At 40.4% G+C, this 16,801-nt stretch overlaps 1 protein-coding gene across 4 annotated transcripts in view; it reads right to left on the minus strand.

Annotated features, from left to right (window-relative positions):
• The window catches only part of actn1 (actinin, alpha 1), a 57,569-nt gene that overhangs the window by 13,489 nt on the left and 27,279 nt on the right, over positions 1 to 16,801 (minus strand). For 3 of the 4 annotated variants that reach the window (XM_053335290.1, XM_053335289.1, XM_053335291.1), the window contains exons 4-9: positions 12,926 to 13,012; positions 12,237 to 12,324; positions 7,757 to 7,835; positions 7,209 to 7,290; positions 6,207 to 6,292; positions 555 to 647 (exon numbers count right to left, since the gene is read on the minus strand). In XM_053335290.1, the coding sequence (XP_053191265.1) occupies positions 555 to 647; positions 6,207 to 6,292; positions 7,209 to 7,290; positions 7,757 to 7,835; positions 12,237 to 12,324; positions 12,926 to 13,012 (515 nt within the window). Of the gene's footprint in view, positions 1 to 554; positions 648 to 4,702; positions 4,789 to 6,206; positions 6,293 to 7,208; positions 7,291 to 7,756; positions 7,836 to 12,236; positions 12,325 to 12,925; positions 13,013 to 16,801 lie in introns of all 4 variants that reach the window. The other variant, XM_053335292.1, reaches the window with a different exon arrangement.

Consider the following 16,801-nt stretch of genomic DNA (forward strand, 5'->3'; position numbering starts at 1 on the left):
ACCACGCAGAAGTCTTTTCAAAGCAATCAATGCCTTCAATGGACTGTTTAAAGTTATAATGTCAATATAACTTTTAAGATGTAACACAAAGAGAATTGAGAAAATGGTATGCTCACTATGATGGAATAAAAATATCAAGTCATTTTTAAGTCTCCGCGATTCAATTTCCAGATTGTACTGACACTCACTGAAACTAAATGCTGCCTGGATCATAGAAAAATTGCCCTTATAAATCTAAAATCTTGCACTTTGGAAAATAGTCTGAAGAAATATGATGATAGGTGAGCTAAAACAGACAAAAACACTTGTAAGGTCTCATAGGAATTACTATTATATTACTTTTGTATGCTTAAGAAACAAAACAGCAGTGTTCGTCTGGCTGCTTGTTTATCTTTATCTACCGTGTCTGTGGTCTCTAACCCTGCACCTGCACGGAGCACAAACATCCCCGGAGCTGGGAGGCAAGGGAGTGGCTCAGAAAAGGGAAGAGGGAGAGAGGGAGGAGGGGGTAAAGGAGATGCAGGGCAATTATAGGAAAATTGGGGTGTGCTCACATCACTGGCCAGCTTCTCATAGTCCTCCATCAGCTGCTCATTCTCTTGGTTGACAGCCAGCACCTTGCAGATCCTGTTGGCCGCTGTCTCCGCCTGGATGACAGGGGCGAGGGGAGAAACAGTGTGAGACAGAGCAGAGAATGACAGGACTTTTTTGGGCATCGTCATAAAGCTTTGGTGGTGGTTATTCGTCTATAATTTGCTATGCATATATATTTGGAGCCAGCTCCAGGAAATTAAAGTGATATATTTGATTTATCCCTGCAGTTTAACTACAAACATCCATCCACACTACCCACACATGTGCCACAGAATTTCCCAAACGAGTAATTTAAGGGATGAAGCAATAGATCAGCAACAATGCTGCAAGCAAGTAAAAACAGGACAGCTTGTGTATGATGTTATCTCTGCAACACTGTCTGGGCTTGTGTGTTGCACCATGAATGTCACCCGAATGTCCTAAGATCTAATGTCTGTTTCTGCAAAGAAGGACTCTAGAGAGCAACGCTGACACCTCAGAGAGCTTACTCTTTAACAAGGACATGTCATATTGTGCCTGACTTCAGGTGTAAGGGCTCCTTTCTCTTTGCACTGCTGTCTTTTTATAGAAAAGCAGCATATAGTGTTTTATTTTAGCCTCTCAACCTACATACAGAGAGGTCTAACTGGGGAAATGGAGAGTGAGTCCCCCCTGTGAGGATAAAACAGCCCAGTTAAGAGAGGGGGGGTTCACACATGACAACAACACTTCCTTAACATGGCCTGTCAGTCTTTTATCACTGGCCTGGCAATGCATGAGTGAAGCAGAGTTTCCATGACAACATGTAGCCAGTTAACCGAATGGGTTCAAGATGAGTAAATGTGGTCAGGAAGCTCATTCGGGAAAAAAAGAGCAGAGAGAACACAGACAGAAATTTAAGCAATAAAGTCAAGAGGATGTGCAGAGATATACCATAACCAGCAGGATGTAATTCTTCCCATCACTTCCTTTGAGTTATAAAGTTTAAGTGGCTAAGATAATATAAAAATCGGTGAATCTAATGAATCAGCTCAAACTGCACCACTATCGATTTCTCTCTAAAGAGCTTGACTAGGAAATGAATAGATTAAAAAAGGACGGTGGCTGCAGTATTTCTTTCCAGCAGTGTCCTTTTTTGAGAGTACAGACACTGAGTAAGACTTGAATCTCCCTCCCACCACATTTCATAGCTCAGAGACTGGCATCCCACACAGAACTGCTTCCAGCCTCCTTTTGTCATAAGATCACGGGGGGAAACTTGGCTCGGTCAGAGACATGCTCCGGGGGCTCCAGGAGCAGCAGGCGAGCTGCCTTAAAAGGAGAGACCAGGATGTGCAGGTCGTGCTTCTCTGAGCAAATGTTTGCACGCTGGGCCTGTTTACTGAAAGCTTTGACAGCCAGGACCTTTTTTTTATGAATTGCTTTGTCCTGACATCAGAGGTAACAGCAAGAGGACACTGAAAGGACTGATTATTAAGGCAATGATTATTCTACTGGCTCATCTCTGAAGCCGACATGGTCCAAGTTTGTGTCTCTCATGTACAGTACTATGATTACATCTGAATCCCAGAGCTAAGCATCCCTGGTGATCTTTCCAACTCCCAGAGGAGAAGGGTGTAGTAGTTTTGTCCAGAGTCTTAAATAGGTATTGTCTTTCTCAGTTGTGATATATCTCTTTGCTATCACGTACGTTTATTCAGGGCTGCAGGCAGGATTTAAGAAACACTGAGATAATGACTTCAAAATCCATACACTCGTAACAAGTTTCTGCATAGCCGTCCAAAAAGTATTTTATGATCAAATCTTTTTCCACTTTTATTTATGCAGTTAAAAATCCAAGTAACTGTTTTTTGGGGGGCTACTTGGGGGTTTATATGGAAAATGTGTAAGCAAATAGTTTCCTATTTACACACCAAGAAAAAAACTAAGAGACATACATCTGGAGTCGTGTTTCAGTCCACGTGATGAATGTAAGACCAACATTCACTCTCACTCCTTTTATGTCTTTATGTTTGTCTCCACTGGCTCCTGAGGGAAATATCTGGCTGTTTAGCTGCTAAATGTTTCATTATGCTCATCAGCTAATTGCTAATGTTGTGTGTCTGCTTTTTGATGATGCTGTGGTAGTGTGCAACATGTTTATCAGAGTTTAGTCTTGTTTTTTCCTTCCTGTTGCAGTCAAACACAACTCTATGAGAGTGGTGTGTTAAAGCCGGAAAGTTGTGGGTTAGAAGAGTCAAGTTTAAACAATTTGGTGTGGCAAAACCAGAATGAGCCTTAAAACACCCAACATGTGAAATATGTGTGTAATTGTAGAATACACAGTCTGAAACAGGTAATTAAACCTCTCCCAGAAATAATAACCAAGACATGACCTCAGTGACCTTAGTTGTAGCTACATGTATGAACCTGCATTTAGGCATATTAGTGTTCACTGTTCACTTTAGATTTTTAAACATTATACATACTATTTTTTTCATCATCCAAAAGGATCAAGTTCATATCACTTCTAACAAACCATATTATGGAAAAACGGGTTCAGTGTTTTATTTTGCAGCTGCACAAAGAATTTTGATCAATCCAGATGGTCGGATGAGTCTGTAAATACCTTCAAAACACGCAGGGAGTTTTGTTTTGTCTTTCAGTCAAACAGATTCTTAGACTGTGACTATCATGGAGCTTTTCTTTGTGAAGTTAAAGAGAGGATTTCCATGTCCAGATACAGCTAACAAGGAGAAGTGAATGTGATGGTGTTTATGGGGAAACTTCTGCCCTGAAGGGTACAATCTGAGGCGTTAGACGGAGGAGGAGCAACTGTTCCTCCGCCCCTATGTTTCTATGTGAAATTCATGCCAACATTGTAAAACTGTGTGCCAGCCAGCAGTGGTTTCCGGGCTCCTGCTCCTCAGGAGGTTCAATAGCTCCATTAAGGAGTGGATCCTAATAAAGATTTTAAGTACAGGAGACTTAACGGATATCCTGTGTGTGTGATAAGTCTCTATTATTCTCTGTAGAGATCTTGAGCGGATTTGGCATGTATTTGGCATAATGTATTCCACTGAGGGTGTAAGAACTTCATGCTGGCGGGAGAGAAAGGTTGTGTGCTGAATCAAAGATCAATATGCTGCTAAAAAAAGAGGCAGATAAGGAGACGCTGGATAACTGAGGGTTTGGTTCCCACTGGGGCCGCGCGCAATAAAAATGCATGAACTCATAGCACTTGAAGGCACATAAAATGAAATATTTCACTGGATCTGCTTAGAGATAATCCTCATAGGAGTGTTTCCTGGATTGGTTAATGTTTTAAAATGAACTTGGATCAACCAGAAATCCCACTTGCACCTGAATCCCGTTCATTGTTTGGAGGTAAAGAAAGTTGTTCCCGGACTTGCTGATTGTCACATTGGTTATTTTTGACTGGTTAATTTCATTTTTGTCAGCTGTTTCAGACTCTTCATCAACTTAATCCTTTTTTTAGCTCTGTTTTTGCTCTCCATCATCTCCTGAGGAAAATATTCAGCTCCTAATTGTTAAATGCTAGACTACGCTCAACAGCTAGTTGTTTATTTAGTCCGTATGCATTTTGTTTCTGGCAAGCTAGGACACAGAGGCCTTTATTTGAGCTTTTTTGCAGAAAACAGCTGCCTGCTACGTCTTGAAACGACCCCAGTGAGAGCAGTGAGAGTGAGCCATAAAAACAACGAGCTAAAAGAAGTGAAGATGTGATCATTCTCACTTATGGCTTGTCATATGATTCATGGTTATATATGAATTTACACAGTAGCAGATTTAAAAACAATACCAAGCCCTCAAAATATGTCGGATATTTGGAGTTTTATATTCTATTGAGTAGATAAATTTACTGATGAATGTAGAAAGAATAATTTCAAACAAAAGCATCCTAACCTGCCACTTAGCTCAAAAAAGCATCTTTCAAACTTTAATAAAGGCGCAAGGAAGGTAATATTGTAATTTGTGGTGTAGTACAGTGTTGTTGAGTCATTGAGACATCACATTAAGCAGCCAAAAAGGGAATATTGGCAAAAAACATTCTCTGCCAGCCAGTATGGCAGGTATCCAAACATTGTTTGGAGATTTTCTTATTTATAATTTCCATTTCATTTCTCACCTTCTGCTTGCCTGAGAACGCGTGGTAGTAACACGACACATAAGTCATGACGGCCTTCTCATCTGGCCTCAAGGTGCTAATGATATCTGCCCAGGGAACAGAGGAAGGGGGAGAGGACAGAGAAGAGAGAAATGCACAAGAGTAAAAGTGTGCAGAGACAAAAGGGCCAGCAGGGGGCGTAATCACAAGAGGAGGCAGCACTGGGGGCACAGGTCATCTCCAGTCTACTTGCAGTTTGTCTTCATGTTAGTTTTTTAGGGAATTCCCTAAAAATATTAGAATCAATTTGACTGAATTTTAAGTGGGAGGTGATTGAAAAAAACACACTTTCACATTCACACATTGGAGCCAAGTGTCTGTACTAACTCATTAAATATTTGGCCTGCCATAACTGTAAAATATTGAGATCTCAGTTTGTCAAACTCTGTGACCTCAAACCGAAGTCAAGTTTCCATTGATGCTGCATTTGTAGGAAAGTATGACTTTTTGAACTTTTGCATATTTTATAACTAAACATAGAAACATCCCACTCATTTGTCTAGGACCAAATTTAAGGACCGACTGAATCATGTCTCTCTCATCTATGATGCAATCTAGAGTCCAGCTGTAGTTTCACTGCTCTGAGTGAGGCAAGCCACTCCTCTCTTTCTCTCCAGTTATAAACACAGACATTTTTGATCCGAGTTGCTTAAACACAGCTGCAGTAAAATGCTCTCTCCACTGCTGGGCCTCTCAGACGAACCTAGGTCTTATATAACTTGTGCTTCGTGCTGCTCTGCTTCTCTCTGACTGTCAGAGAGGAGTACAGCACAGTCTGAAGCCTGAGTTCCTGTCGTACACCGAGGTAGCTGTCAAACTAGCAATCACTCATTATCCAATGGGGAAAATATGATACAACGCATCTCTCCCTCAGACAAACACAGAAACAGACTCCCCACTTAAGCCAGACAGCGTGTATCCATTAAAATGAAAAGACAGCTTGCCGCTTGACTTTGAAGTGCCGGTTTTAATTTCATTCATTCCTCCACCCTCTATTTAAGCTGTCGCTCTCCAAGCTGAACATAACCATCCATTTAAACTGCTACATCTACCCCACCGTGCAAGACTTCAAGCTAATTTGTTTCTCTTCGTCAGCAACTGTGGCTTTTATCACAGGCAATCATCATCATTTATCAGACAAACTTCGCTGCACCTCCCACTCCATTCACATTCTGTTGAGCACAACAAACCCTAATCAGGGATGAATTTGGGAGCCTACAGTGCATTAACAGTGAAGTAGACTGGAGACACACTTGTGCTCATTGCCTCTTAGAACAGTAATGTAGTCCCATCATGCATTTGGTGGCGTGAACCATGCGGAAAGTGAAGGAGAGTGACCCCTGCGGGGGAACTTGTGCACTGCAGAGAGAGAAGGGCGTTGTTAGGAGAAACACATGAAGATAGAAACAAGGGAGTGAGGAAGAGGAGGAGGACGAGGAGGAAGGAAATGCTGCATCCAGGATACCTTCTGGGCGCCTGAGAAGGCGTGGTAGAAGCTAGAGACGTAGGTCATGATCGCCTTCTCGTCCGGACGGGCAGTGCCCACAATATCTGCGGGGAAGAGAGGAGGTCAGGGAGGGGATGGAGGATGGGGGATGGGGGGTGGAGGGGGTTCAGGTTGTTAATCAGAACACAGATAAATGAAGAAACAGGAAGTAGAAGAGCTGGGGTTCAGCTATCCACATAAACAATATCCAGAGAGGAAAGAAAAACACACAGTGTCACTGTCCAGATGTGCTTTACAGGGAGGATTGTATCAACTTTGCAGTCTGTCTTAAACAAAGAAACACATAGATTTTCATGTCTATAACTACTGAGTGAGCAGGAAATCATACTTTACGATTTGGAATAATGTCTAAGGGCCTTAATTCATAAGCAGAGAGAGAACTGTAAATTCACATTCAATAAAAAAGGATATGAGTGTCTAGCTCTGTGTGCACAGCTGCATGACTGAGGCCAAAATATACTCTCTCAGAACCCAGATAACACCAGGCTGTATCACGCTTTTACATTGACCACATGAAGCTAAAAGGAACCTTGGTGCATAGATATCAATAAACAAGCAACAAAAGGACTCCTCACAGGCCTCCCATCGCGTACCCTCCATCACTGCCAACACACAGTCAGTGCGGTTTCACAGTGAACCGGGACAGTGTAGTCAGCAGGAATGTGAGGAATGTGGATGAAAGTATTTGCAGGCAGTGCTTGAGGCTCTGCCCATTTTCACACCTTTAAAACACCTGGCCACTCGCTGTAGGAAGCAGGCGTGGCTGTCAGATTGCCGGTTTCTGGAAATTACAAAAATTAGGTGGTGCAGGGCCCAACCTTCTTCTGAAAGGAGCTTTTCATCATATTCAGACTCTCTGAACAGCCCTTCTGAGAGAGTATATGTTGGTTGGTCTTTAAACACAGGAAGGAGTCTGGTCTCCTCGTCATTATTTTGCTACTTTCCTTCCTGCCAGCTCACCTTCTGCGTCCAACATCTTGGGGATGTCCAGGTACTTCTCTGCCACGTCGAAGGCTGTGTTCAGATTGGTCATGGGGTCATCCTATCGGCAGCAGACACAGCAGACCATCAGCACTTTCAGACTTTTATATCTTTTAAGAATTGTTAAAGTATGTTTTTTTTTCTTCTTTTTATTATATATATTTTCATTTTCCTCTTGATACACCTGATTTACTAAGAATAGCAAATGTTTTTCTATCTTTTGTTGCATTGTTCATCATTAAAGCACAATAATTCAAAACTTCTTAATACTTTCGGTAAATAAAATATCAGCATGCAGTTATGTTTCAGTGATTGATAAATTAGGGCCAACTACTGTTTCACCTGTTTTGGACATAAAGGGAAAAACTGAAATCGCTTCCTGTCTTATTTTCTGACTGTATTTATGTTGTTCGTGCTTAGAAACAGTTGATTTAAGGTGACTCTCATCAGTATCTCTGGTTCGGGGTCTTACTGGCTTCTCTGTGTGTGTGTGTCTGAGAAGCTCGTGTCAGATAACATTCGCTCACCTTGCGCAGTTTTCCATAGTCAATGAGCTCTGGACGGTGTCGATGAATGAGTGCACAGAAACCCAAACCATCTTTCCAGCTGGGAGAGAGAGAAAGAAAGAGAGAGAGAGAGTGAGAGAGAGAGAGACAGAGAGAGAGAGAGAGAGAGAGAGAGAGAGAGAGAGACAGAGAGAGAGAGAGAGAAAGTGTTGTGATCAGGGTGAAAGTGAGGTGAAACATAATGAGATGAGGGAGAAGAAAAGGAATTTGACTTTAATCTTTGATCGTGACCACTTGCCTTAACCTGTCTTGCTAATTAGTTTCATGTAACACACCCACATCCTCCCAGCAGTACGTGATGTGTTAACGTCATCGCTATCAGCCTAAACGTGATAGGTTATCTTCTGAGCTACATGTGCAAGTCTCCGCTTCAAAGTGAAGAAAACATAAGAGTAAAAGGCTGACATTAAGCTTCCAATGTTAATATTACATTTAAGATATAAACTCAGGACAACGTGGCAGCAGGAAAGGAGAACAGTGTGGAGACAGTAAGGCAACCATTGTTGTGTCTCTCTCTAGAAGAAAAAGTGGAAACTTCGGGTGACCGATCAAATTATTTTCAAGGGCGATGACAAAATGGGTTAAAATCGGTTTCTTTTTTTTTTGTGTGAGCGATTCTGGAGCATGTTCAGAGGAAAAGAAAGTCCTGCTTGGATACTTCTGTACACTGACCAGACGCCGTGCTTTGAACACAGTACTGGTTTTCTTTAATTTCCCAGAGTAATTGTCTTGGCACATGGTCTCACTGTAACTTACTGACTTGCAGATGTGGTCCAGTTTTACTGAATGCTGCAGCACTGCGGCTCCACACTCAAAGAAATGACTGCTTAAGTTTATTTATATATTCCATTTATTTATATAACTTTTTTTTTACTTTGTAAATGTTAAATATAAATGCTACCATTAGCTGTATTTTGCCATATTTAGTTAATGCTGCTTCAAGTGTTTTTATGTATGTTTTTACCACTTGGGGGCAGAGCTACTAGCTGTTAGCACCACATTGACATATTATTACCTTATAAAGTTATAAAGCTGTCCGTTTACACGCAGTGACAATCAGCATTAATGAGTTGTGTTTCTGACCTCTGCATGAATGTGAGCCTAACATTTATTATCTTTTTAGCTCCGGTTTGGCCTCCACCAACTCCTAAAGTTAAGTCAAGTTTATTAATAAAGCATATTTTACACGACAGGTGAGGAAATATCTGGCTCTTGCAACTAAATGCTCTTCAGATGTTTGCCAGCTCATCGCTAACTTTGTCTGCCGTAGTGTGCTGTACAACACATGAGAGAGTTGTGAGAGAGAACCAAATTATAATGCCAAAAAATCACTTAACACCCTTACATACTGTTCAGGGTCTAATTTGACCCATTTTTACATTTGAGAGAGAGATATAAAAACTCTAAAAATGTTTTCTTTTAGTCAGAAATGTGATGACTTATCCTAAAGTGACACAGAATATTCAAACATTTGAAATAATTCAACTTTGTGCATATTTATTAAAGACTGATGATGATTTGTGGTCCCAAAATTATGCATATAGACTAATAATGAGGGGATAGTATAGATATGAATAGTATGTAAGGGTTAAAACACTCCATAGAGCTGAGAGGAGCTGTAAGTTTGACTGTAATTCTCTGAGGGTTCATCAGACTGACACTCACGTTGCACATAGTGATTCCATACATTGTTCACATAATAGTATGGATTATAGCAGATCTGCAGCTCCTCAGTAAATTCAAAACTCAGTAAATACAACTGACGTCAAGCCAAGCTGCTAAATTTAAAACTCAACACAAAGTTCAAGATCATTACAGTAAAACAAGATTTTATATGCAAATCGATAATCATGTGTTTAAATCTGTTAGACATATTTTTAGTTTGGCCTTCTGTGGTTCATTGATTAGCGGCCTTGATGCAGAAAGCAGGCTGTCTAAATAGAAATGAAAGGCCAGTGCAGTGCAATCTCAATTTAGAAGAGTTGTGAGGATTTACTGTTGCTTTCTGCTCGTGAGGTAACAAATTAACGAGATGGGTTATTTAAATGTATTACTTGCCATTAAAAGTGCCTGTAATGCACAAGAGGGGCTTTTACAAGGCTACTCTTGTACCTGAAGCAGCTGTACTTGAGTGCATGAGAAAAGAAAAAAAAATTAATACTCTTTCCTGGTTTGGTTCTCATGTCTGGCTGAGATGTACCGCTATCATCTCACACATAGAGACCACATCAAAGGCCTGGCCTCTGCTCTGTCGCGCCCCCCCCCCCCCCACCCCCACCCCCTCGCCCCCGCCCTTGGATCATCGGGCCTCTCCCTTTACCTTCTCCTGAAATGACCTCGTCTCCACCTTTCTTCTCGCCTCAGCTTTCATCCACATCTGAGGATCACAGTGGTCCTCTTTCAATAATTCAACACGCATGGAAGCATTGTGTGACGTGGTTTTAGCAGGAACAGGCTCCGCTCATATCCGCATATTCACTTTTTCCACTTGCTATTAAGACTGCTGGCATGCGACAAACTTGCTGATGTATGTTTAAATATACTGGTTGATTACTGCCACCTCCTCTCTTTCTCTTTCTGAGTTACTTTATAATGTGTCGGTCTGTTATGTGTTAAATCTGTGTGCTTTCATGTCAGCTCTGTTCTCCATCACCGCTGAATGAGACCGCCGCTGTCGTATATGCTGAATCAGGAGCTGAAACTATATATTTAAGGACTCCTGGGGTGCTAAAAAATCTAAGTCCTTATACAATCAGAATTTAACCAGACAAGCTCTTGTTCATAAATGTCAACATTTGGGCTTTGAAAAAGGTTTCCTGTCTCGGCTCCAGAGATCTAATCACCAGGTGCCTTTACTGCCTGCTGTGATGTCATCAAATGGACGTTTTTTTAGTGTTTTGCCGGCATCGCTGCTCTTCTGTTAAGGTACAGTTACTGAGGTCAACTACATTTTAACAGCTTAAGAAAACATCTTGTTAATAGAGTTGTTGTGTAATGTTACAGTAGTGCCGGCATTAAAAGATCTGTAAATCCTTTTATAGCAGGTTTCAATCTTGCATTCAGACTTTTGCTAGTGCGTATGCTCTGTGTTGTACATTTGGATATTTTGCAGACAGACTGTGCCTTCAAAAAACATTTACCAAAACAGGAATTCATCCAGACACAGCTATATGTTCATTACCAGTTTTCCTGCTTTGAATTTGTTGTGTCTCCATCACCAGACACTCGGGCTGCTTCTTTTTGTTTCGATTTATATTTTATTTTTTATTCAAATCTCTCTCTAACTCTGGTGCCGTTGAGCCGGGGAGGAGGAGACTTTGAATGTTGGGTTTACGAACACAAACCAACAAATCCTGAATAGTATGCCTTCAAAAAGCGACCAACAACCACCCATCAATGCTATGCAGGTGTTTAAAACAAACTAACCCTAACCCTAACTCTCCATCCTGAAACCAGCAGGCAGACTAGAGCCGCTTTCATGGGGCGGACGAATGAATCAGAGTACATAGGATCATAAATGACATTAACAGCTGGGCCTAAAGACTGAAAGCAGGTTACATCCAAGAAAACTAAATCCACCTAACCCTCTAAATCTCACAAATTATATTTTGTTTGTTTGATCCAACAAAAGTGTAAAAAGGTTAACCTTCAATCAGATTCAGGCTAGCTGCTTCTGCTTCTGGCCTTTAAGCTAATGTCTGCAGACTGTAGCCTTGTATCTAACAAACATCCTCTTATCTCTGTAGCTTACATAACTAATAAGTATGTTAAACTATATCTGTATTTCAAACTGTAATGTTTACTATTTTAAGTAAGTCTGGTGTTTTGGTGGTGATGAAAACAACCACAATTCAAGCTCAGGTGACACCAGAGAGCTGCAACAAGATGCCAGAAAACTGCAACTTTCAGTCATCTTTCTAACAAAATGCACTGTGAAGCATCTGGAGTGAGAACATTTTTTAAAAAATCTGCACCTTTATTGCAGCATTTACTTGTATGAGCAGACAAACTTTGATGTCTAGCAGAAATTGAACCGCAGTCAAACTCTCTCTGGGCCTGGTGCACCTATTTAACTCGACTGTTTAAGCCATCTTAGCTGCTACAAACACCAGAGACAGTAAATTACTAGAAAGAGTGTGTGGGCTGCATCCTTCATGCCAGCTCAAATTACAACTGGATTTGTTTTGACGCCCCCCGTCAGGAGAATGTCTAAGCCTGAGGGATGACATGTTACCGTGGATGTTTACAAGGCATGGTTTGGGTATAATTGGTCGGTGTAAACAGAGACAAACCAAATACAAACATGCACCACGACGGTTTGGACCAAATAAAACTGACAGTAGGTGAAGTGATTAAACTTGCTGCTTGCTCACATTCAAACTAGAACTCAGCATGTGAGCAGAATGACCTTTTCGTGTTACTTATGATGTTTTAGTCTTACCTGATGTGAAAGTTTTGTATGTTGACGTTCTTATAGGGGGCAGTCTTCCTCTGGCACCACAACAGGAGGCCTTCTTTGGCAGATGTCTCTGTGGTTTTGGGAAAAGAAGGGATCATTGTGAAGTCGGAGGAACTCTCAGGCTTTTTAGTTTGACCGACTCTCGACTAATCCCTGTTTAGTGGTGCATTAAGTGGAGGTGAAGCGAATGGGAAGCATGTGTGATTGCTCTGATGTTTCCTGCTTTGTTGTTCCCAGAGGAGACCGAGAGCTGTCTGATGTTGTTATGCACCCAAACAGTCAAATAAAACAGTTTCAACCACTCTATCCTGGAGTTTAAGGCTAAAACCTGATCACTCCTTACATTTAAATTGGATTACATTGTAAGAGCGTTATATACATTAACCAAGGAGAGGACCATATCTTAAACATTTCCATCTCCATAGCAAAAGAGCATTCACGTTCTGATTAACATGCATTAGCTCGAGTCTATATGTGGTATTGTGCAGTTTTGTTTAAGATCGGTCCGATGCGTGACAAAGGTCCTAACGCTGAGACACTGTGTCAATGAAAAGTGTTTTCAATTGCAAATGAAGACAGTGAGCAGGAGTCCTTTTCAATAAAGCCAATGAATGAGAAGCGTGTGGAAGCATTCCCACACACACACACACGCACACACACACACACAGTACCTTCCACAGAAATGTCTTGGATAGCGAAGCGGAGGATTATGGTCCAGATCATTCCCAGGGTCATCTTAGCGTTGCCGTCTACGATCTCTGCAGAAAGACAAAGAAACAATAACATTTAGACTAAAGTTCACATTTTGCATATTTAGCAGCCACACTGGATTTGTTTGAATGTTTAATTTATTGTTTCGTGAAGCCCGAGGATAACTGAAATGTCAAGACTCTAGATGCATTAATGCGAGTCAGAAAGAGAACCTCATTTTCTTTCTTTACTCTATTATTTGTTTACGGCTAGCGGTCTGATTTGTGATATTTCCTTTGAATAGGGAAACAATCATCCATGCAGCCGCTCATTCATCTTTGATTGTGATGAATAAACTGATGGAACGGCTTTTTAGATCCTGTGTTTAGATGTGCACCAAACATCAGATGTTCAACTATCACTGTAGTTTTCTAACAAGCATATTTGTTCATTTATTTATTTGTTCGCACTGATTTTGTTCATTTTCTTCAAGTTATTTGTTGGCCATGTTTGCTGAAAAGTGGAAAGTTTTTAGGCGTCTAGGTTACATATTCTAACTACTTCTACAGCAGTCAGTTACTATATTATACTTATGTGCAGTTAAGACCTGCTTCAAACTGAAACACAATCATTTAAATACTGTTAAAACAACTTTATTATTTAACCCAGATGTCTAAATACATTTTCCCTATTCAACCAAAACCTAGTTTCAACCTCGACTGACCTGCAAAAACAAATCAGTGCTTACTGACCTGTGAACATGTGACACTGTGTTGTATTGATGGGTTAGTGGTTTTCCACACACACTCGGCTGGGGCTAATAAGTAGGCTACAGTTTATCTTCTTCATCCATTCATTATGACAAGATAGTAAAATACTCTTAAAACCTTAAAATGTTACAGATAAACAATAAAGTCAAAGTGCTGTTAATGACTATGAAATAATTATTACCGGTGTACTGTAATACTGATAACAGTCCAAAATAATGTAGTTGAATTACAATATTCCTACTTTTAAAAAAACACTGTGTATTGTACATAAATGAGTAACATCAACTTTGGGAATTAATATAAACCAAAATGTAATGTCTACAGTAACTAAGCTAAGTATTAGATTTTAACTATTACAAACTGGCTTATAATAAACATATTATAACTATGTCTATAATGTTATTTGATATAACTTACTGTATTTTACTGTTGTCTGTTTAACTCCGGTATAATCCTGCTGACTGCCTCTTTTTTAACAGTGTATTGTAACTGTAAAGTCTGTTATTGTCTTATACTGGCGATTACTATATCACAACTAGACATGATGTAGCCACTTCACACTGTGACTGTTTGATCTATGGGGGGAAATGGCAGAAACTATTAGAAACTGTCAAAAACAAGGTGTGTGCAAGAGTTAAAGAAAAATACTTAATTGGAGGCTTTTTGTAACTTTAGGAAAGAGCACATGAAAGAGAAACTGACAAATGAAAATCCTCTATTTGAAAAATACAATCATGTATTTCCAAATGTTATCATGTATTTATTTATTTTTAAAGATTTTCTCTGGCATAGACACCTTTATTTGAAAGTAGAGAGACAGGAAATTATGGGAGAGAGAGGGGGGTGACATGCAGAAAGGTCCACCGGCCGGGACTCGAACCGGGGTCCGCTGCATACATGGCATGCGCTCTTAACCACCTGTACGCCCTATCATGTATTTATGAACAGCTTTTCATGAGCCTTACAAAACCAGACTTAGAGATGAAATAATCTATTGATTTAACTCAACTCCCTCCGTTCCCACACCGGCTCTGATTAGTTGATGAGTGTTTGAGGAAAGCTGAATCAGTGGGTACTACGCGTCCTCGTGAATGAAGTGTGTGATGATTCAATAATTTGAGCCTGGACCTGTTAAGCTGTCAATCAGCTGTGTGCTTGCAGTATAAAGGCTATGAATGAACCGCCCCTCTCTGTCAAGGCCTCTCTGTGTTGTCGATAATGAAAATCCCCTCCAACAGGTCACCCTGTTTGCCCGCCTTCAATAATAATTCGTTTCTCCCTCTAATCCAATAAGGCGCGGGGCATGGCAGCTCCACAGCCACTCCACTGTGACAGACAAACTTGGGCTGCGAGATGTCAGTCAGATGTCTGGACGTGTAACGCTGTGTGAAAGACGGCTTGGATTGAATTAAGTAGGTTTGGGGGGTGGGGGGGGGGAGGGGGTCGTGCTCGGTGGTTCGGGATGACGCATGCAGATACATGTTGAGATTAGCTCTAATGAACATGACTGATCGACTTGGGGGAGGAACACAAATCCTGTTAATTCCATTTGAAACTGCAGCCCCTCCCTCATCCCTTATCCACAACAAACCCCCCCCCCCCCCCCCTCCGCCCCGATGAGATGGAGCTGAGCCTTCAACAAGTCTCATCCCACCACCACGGCTAGCAGGGATCTGGGCCGCCGGGCCGTTCGACCAGGAGGGGATTCCAGGCAGCTAATCTGTCTGGAATGCTGGTCTGGCTTAGACGCTTTTACTCCGGCCTCCTCCAAGAAAAAAAGCTTCATCTTGCCAAACTATTTCTGTCCTTTATTGAGGCAAAAGGTCTTGTTTTCTTCAAACCAGTGAAATGTGTCGATGCAGTAAGATTATATCGCCACATTTCAGTTTTTTTTGTTTTTTAGAAAGAAAAAGAACTGAAATGATTAATTGACCTTTTTTAAATCATTTGTCAATTTATTTATTTCGTAAAGTTTAAGGTTGAGATAGTAAATTGAGTGTCTGTGGGTTTCAGACTGAGCTTTAAGAAGTTGTGATTGGCACTTTTTTACTATTTTATGACTTTTATAGAGCAAATGATTAATTGAATAATCAAGAAAATAACATAGAGCATCAAATGACCATAATTGTTGTAACTCTAAAATAAAATAAAGTGTAATTTTAAAGTAATCTCCCTCACTCTGACTTCTCTGACATTTAATGAATCATATTGTCTCAAAAATGTTCATACTACTGCCAATGTGCAGGCTGAGTTTCAGTATTAATACCAAATTGAAACATCCATTGAGGAATATAAACATGTTTTTTTCATTGAGCAGAGTAAACCTAACCTCTGACACAAACAAATATGAGGGGTTTTTTTAGGAGCACAATCAGTCATTCAAGAACTTTCCTAAATAAATACAGTCTAAAATTTAAAAAGTCATCTGATCAAAGAATAAATAAACAAGACTTTGAATTTTATTTATGAATCAATGCCAACTTTTAGTAGTTGATAGTTTTAGTGAAGAGACACAAAAATGTGATGAGTTTACTACAGAGGCTGATTTTTCACTTGTTCTGAGACTCAATAATATATGATGAGAGTGATTTTTACAGCAAGCAGGGGGAGATCCACAAAGTAATTTACTGTAAAGGTAAAAACAAGTGAAATCATTATTTTATTGATCCACATTTATGACGCTGTGCACTAACTCAGCTGATTTTGAGCTGCACTTCTTGGTTTGATATTAATAAAACTTTTTTTCCCAACATGCTCGTGTCTGACAGCGACTGACACAGAAACAGCTGCAGATAGAAAAAGTGGAAGGGTTAAATACTCGGGGTCAGATGGGTCATAGGATCAACTTATTAGTAACACAGTGTGGGATGTAAAGTAAAGAATCCTTTAGAGAGACAGATCATCTGTGTGTTTGACCTGGATTTGACTAATTTACAAAGGGGCATATTTTGTAAAGGGTCAGTTCACCAAAATAACATATTTTTTACTTGAGTTGTGTCTTTCCATGCGCATAGTTTTGGATTTTGACCTTTCCAGATATCTGCCTCTGGAAGTGCTGCTAACCCAATACAACTGAGGCAAATAAAC

The sequence above is a fragment of the Scomber japonicus genome, chromosome 16, assembly GCF_027409825.1.
Source record: "Scomber japonicus isolate fScoJap1 chromosome 16, fScoJap1.pri, whole genome shotgun sequence".
Classification (NCBI taxonomy): domain Eukaryota; kingdom Metazoa; phylum Chordata; class Actinopteri; order Scombriformes; family Scombridae; genus Scomber; species Scomber japonicus.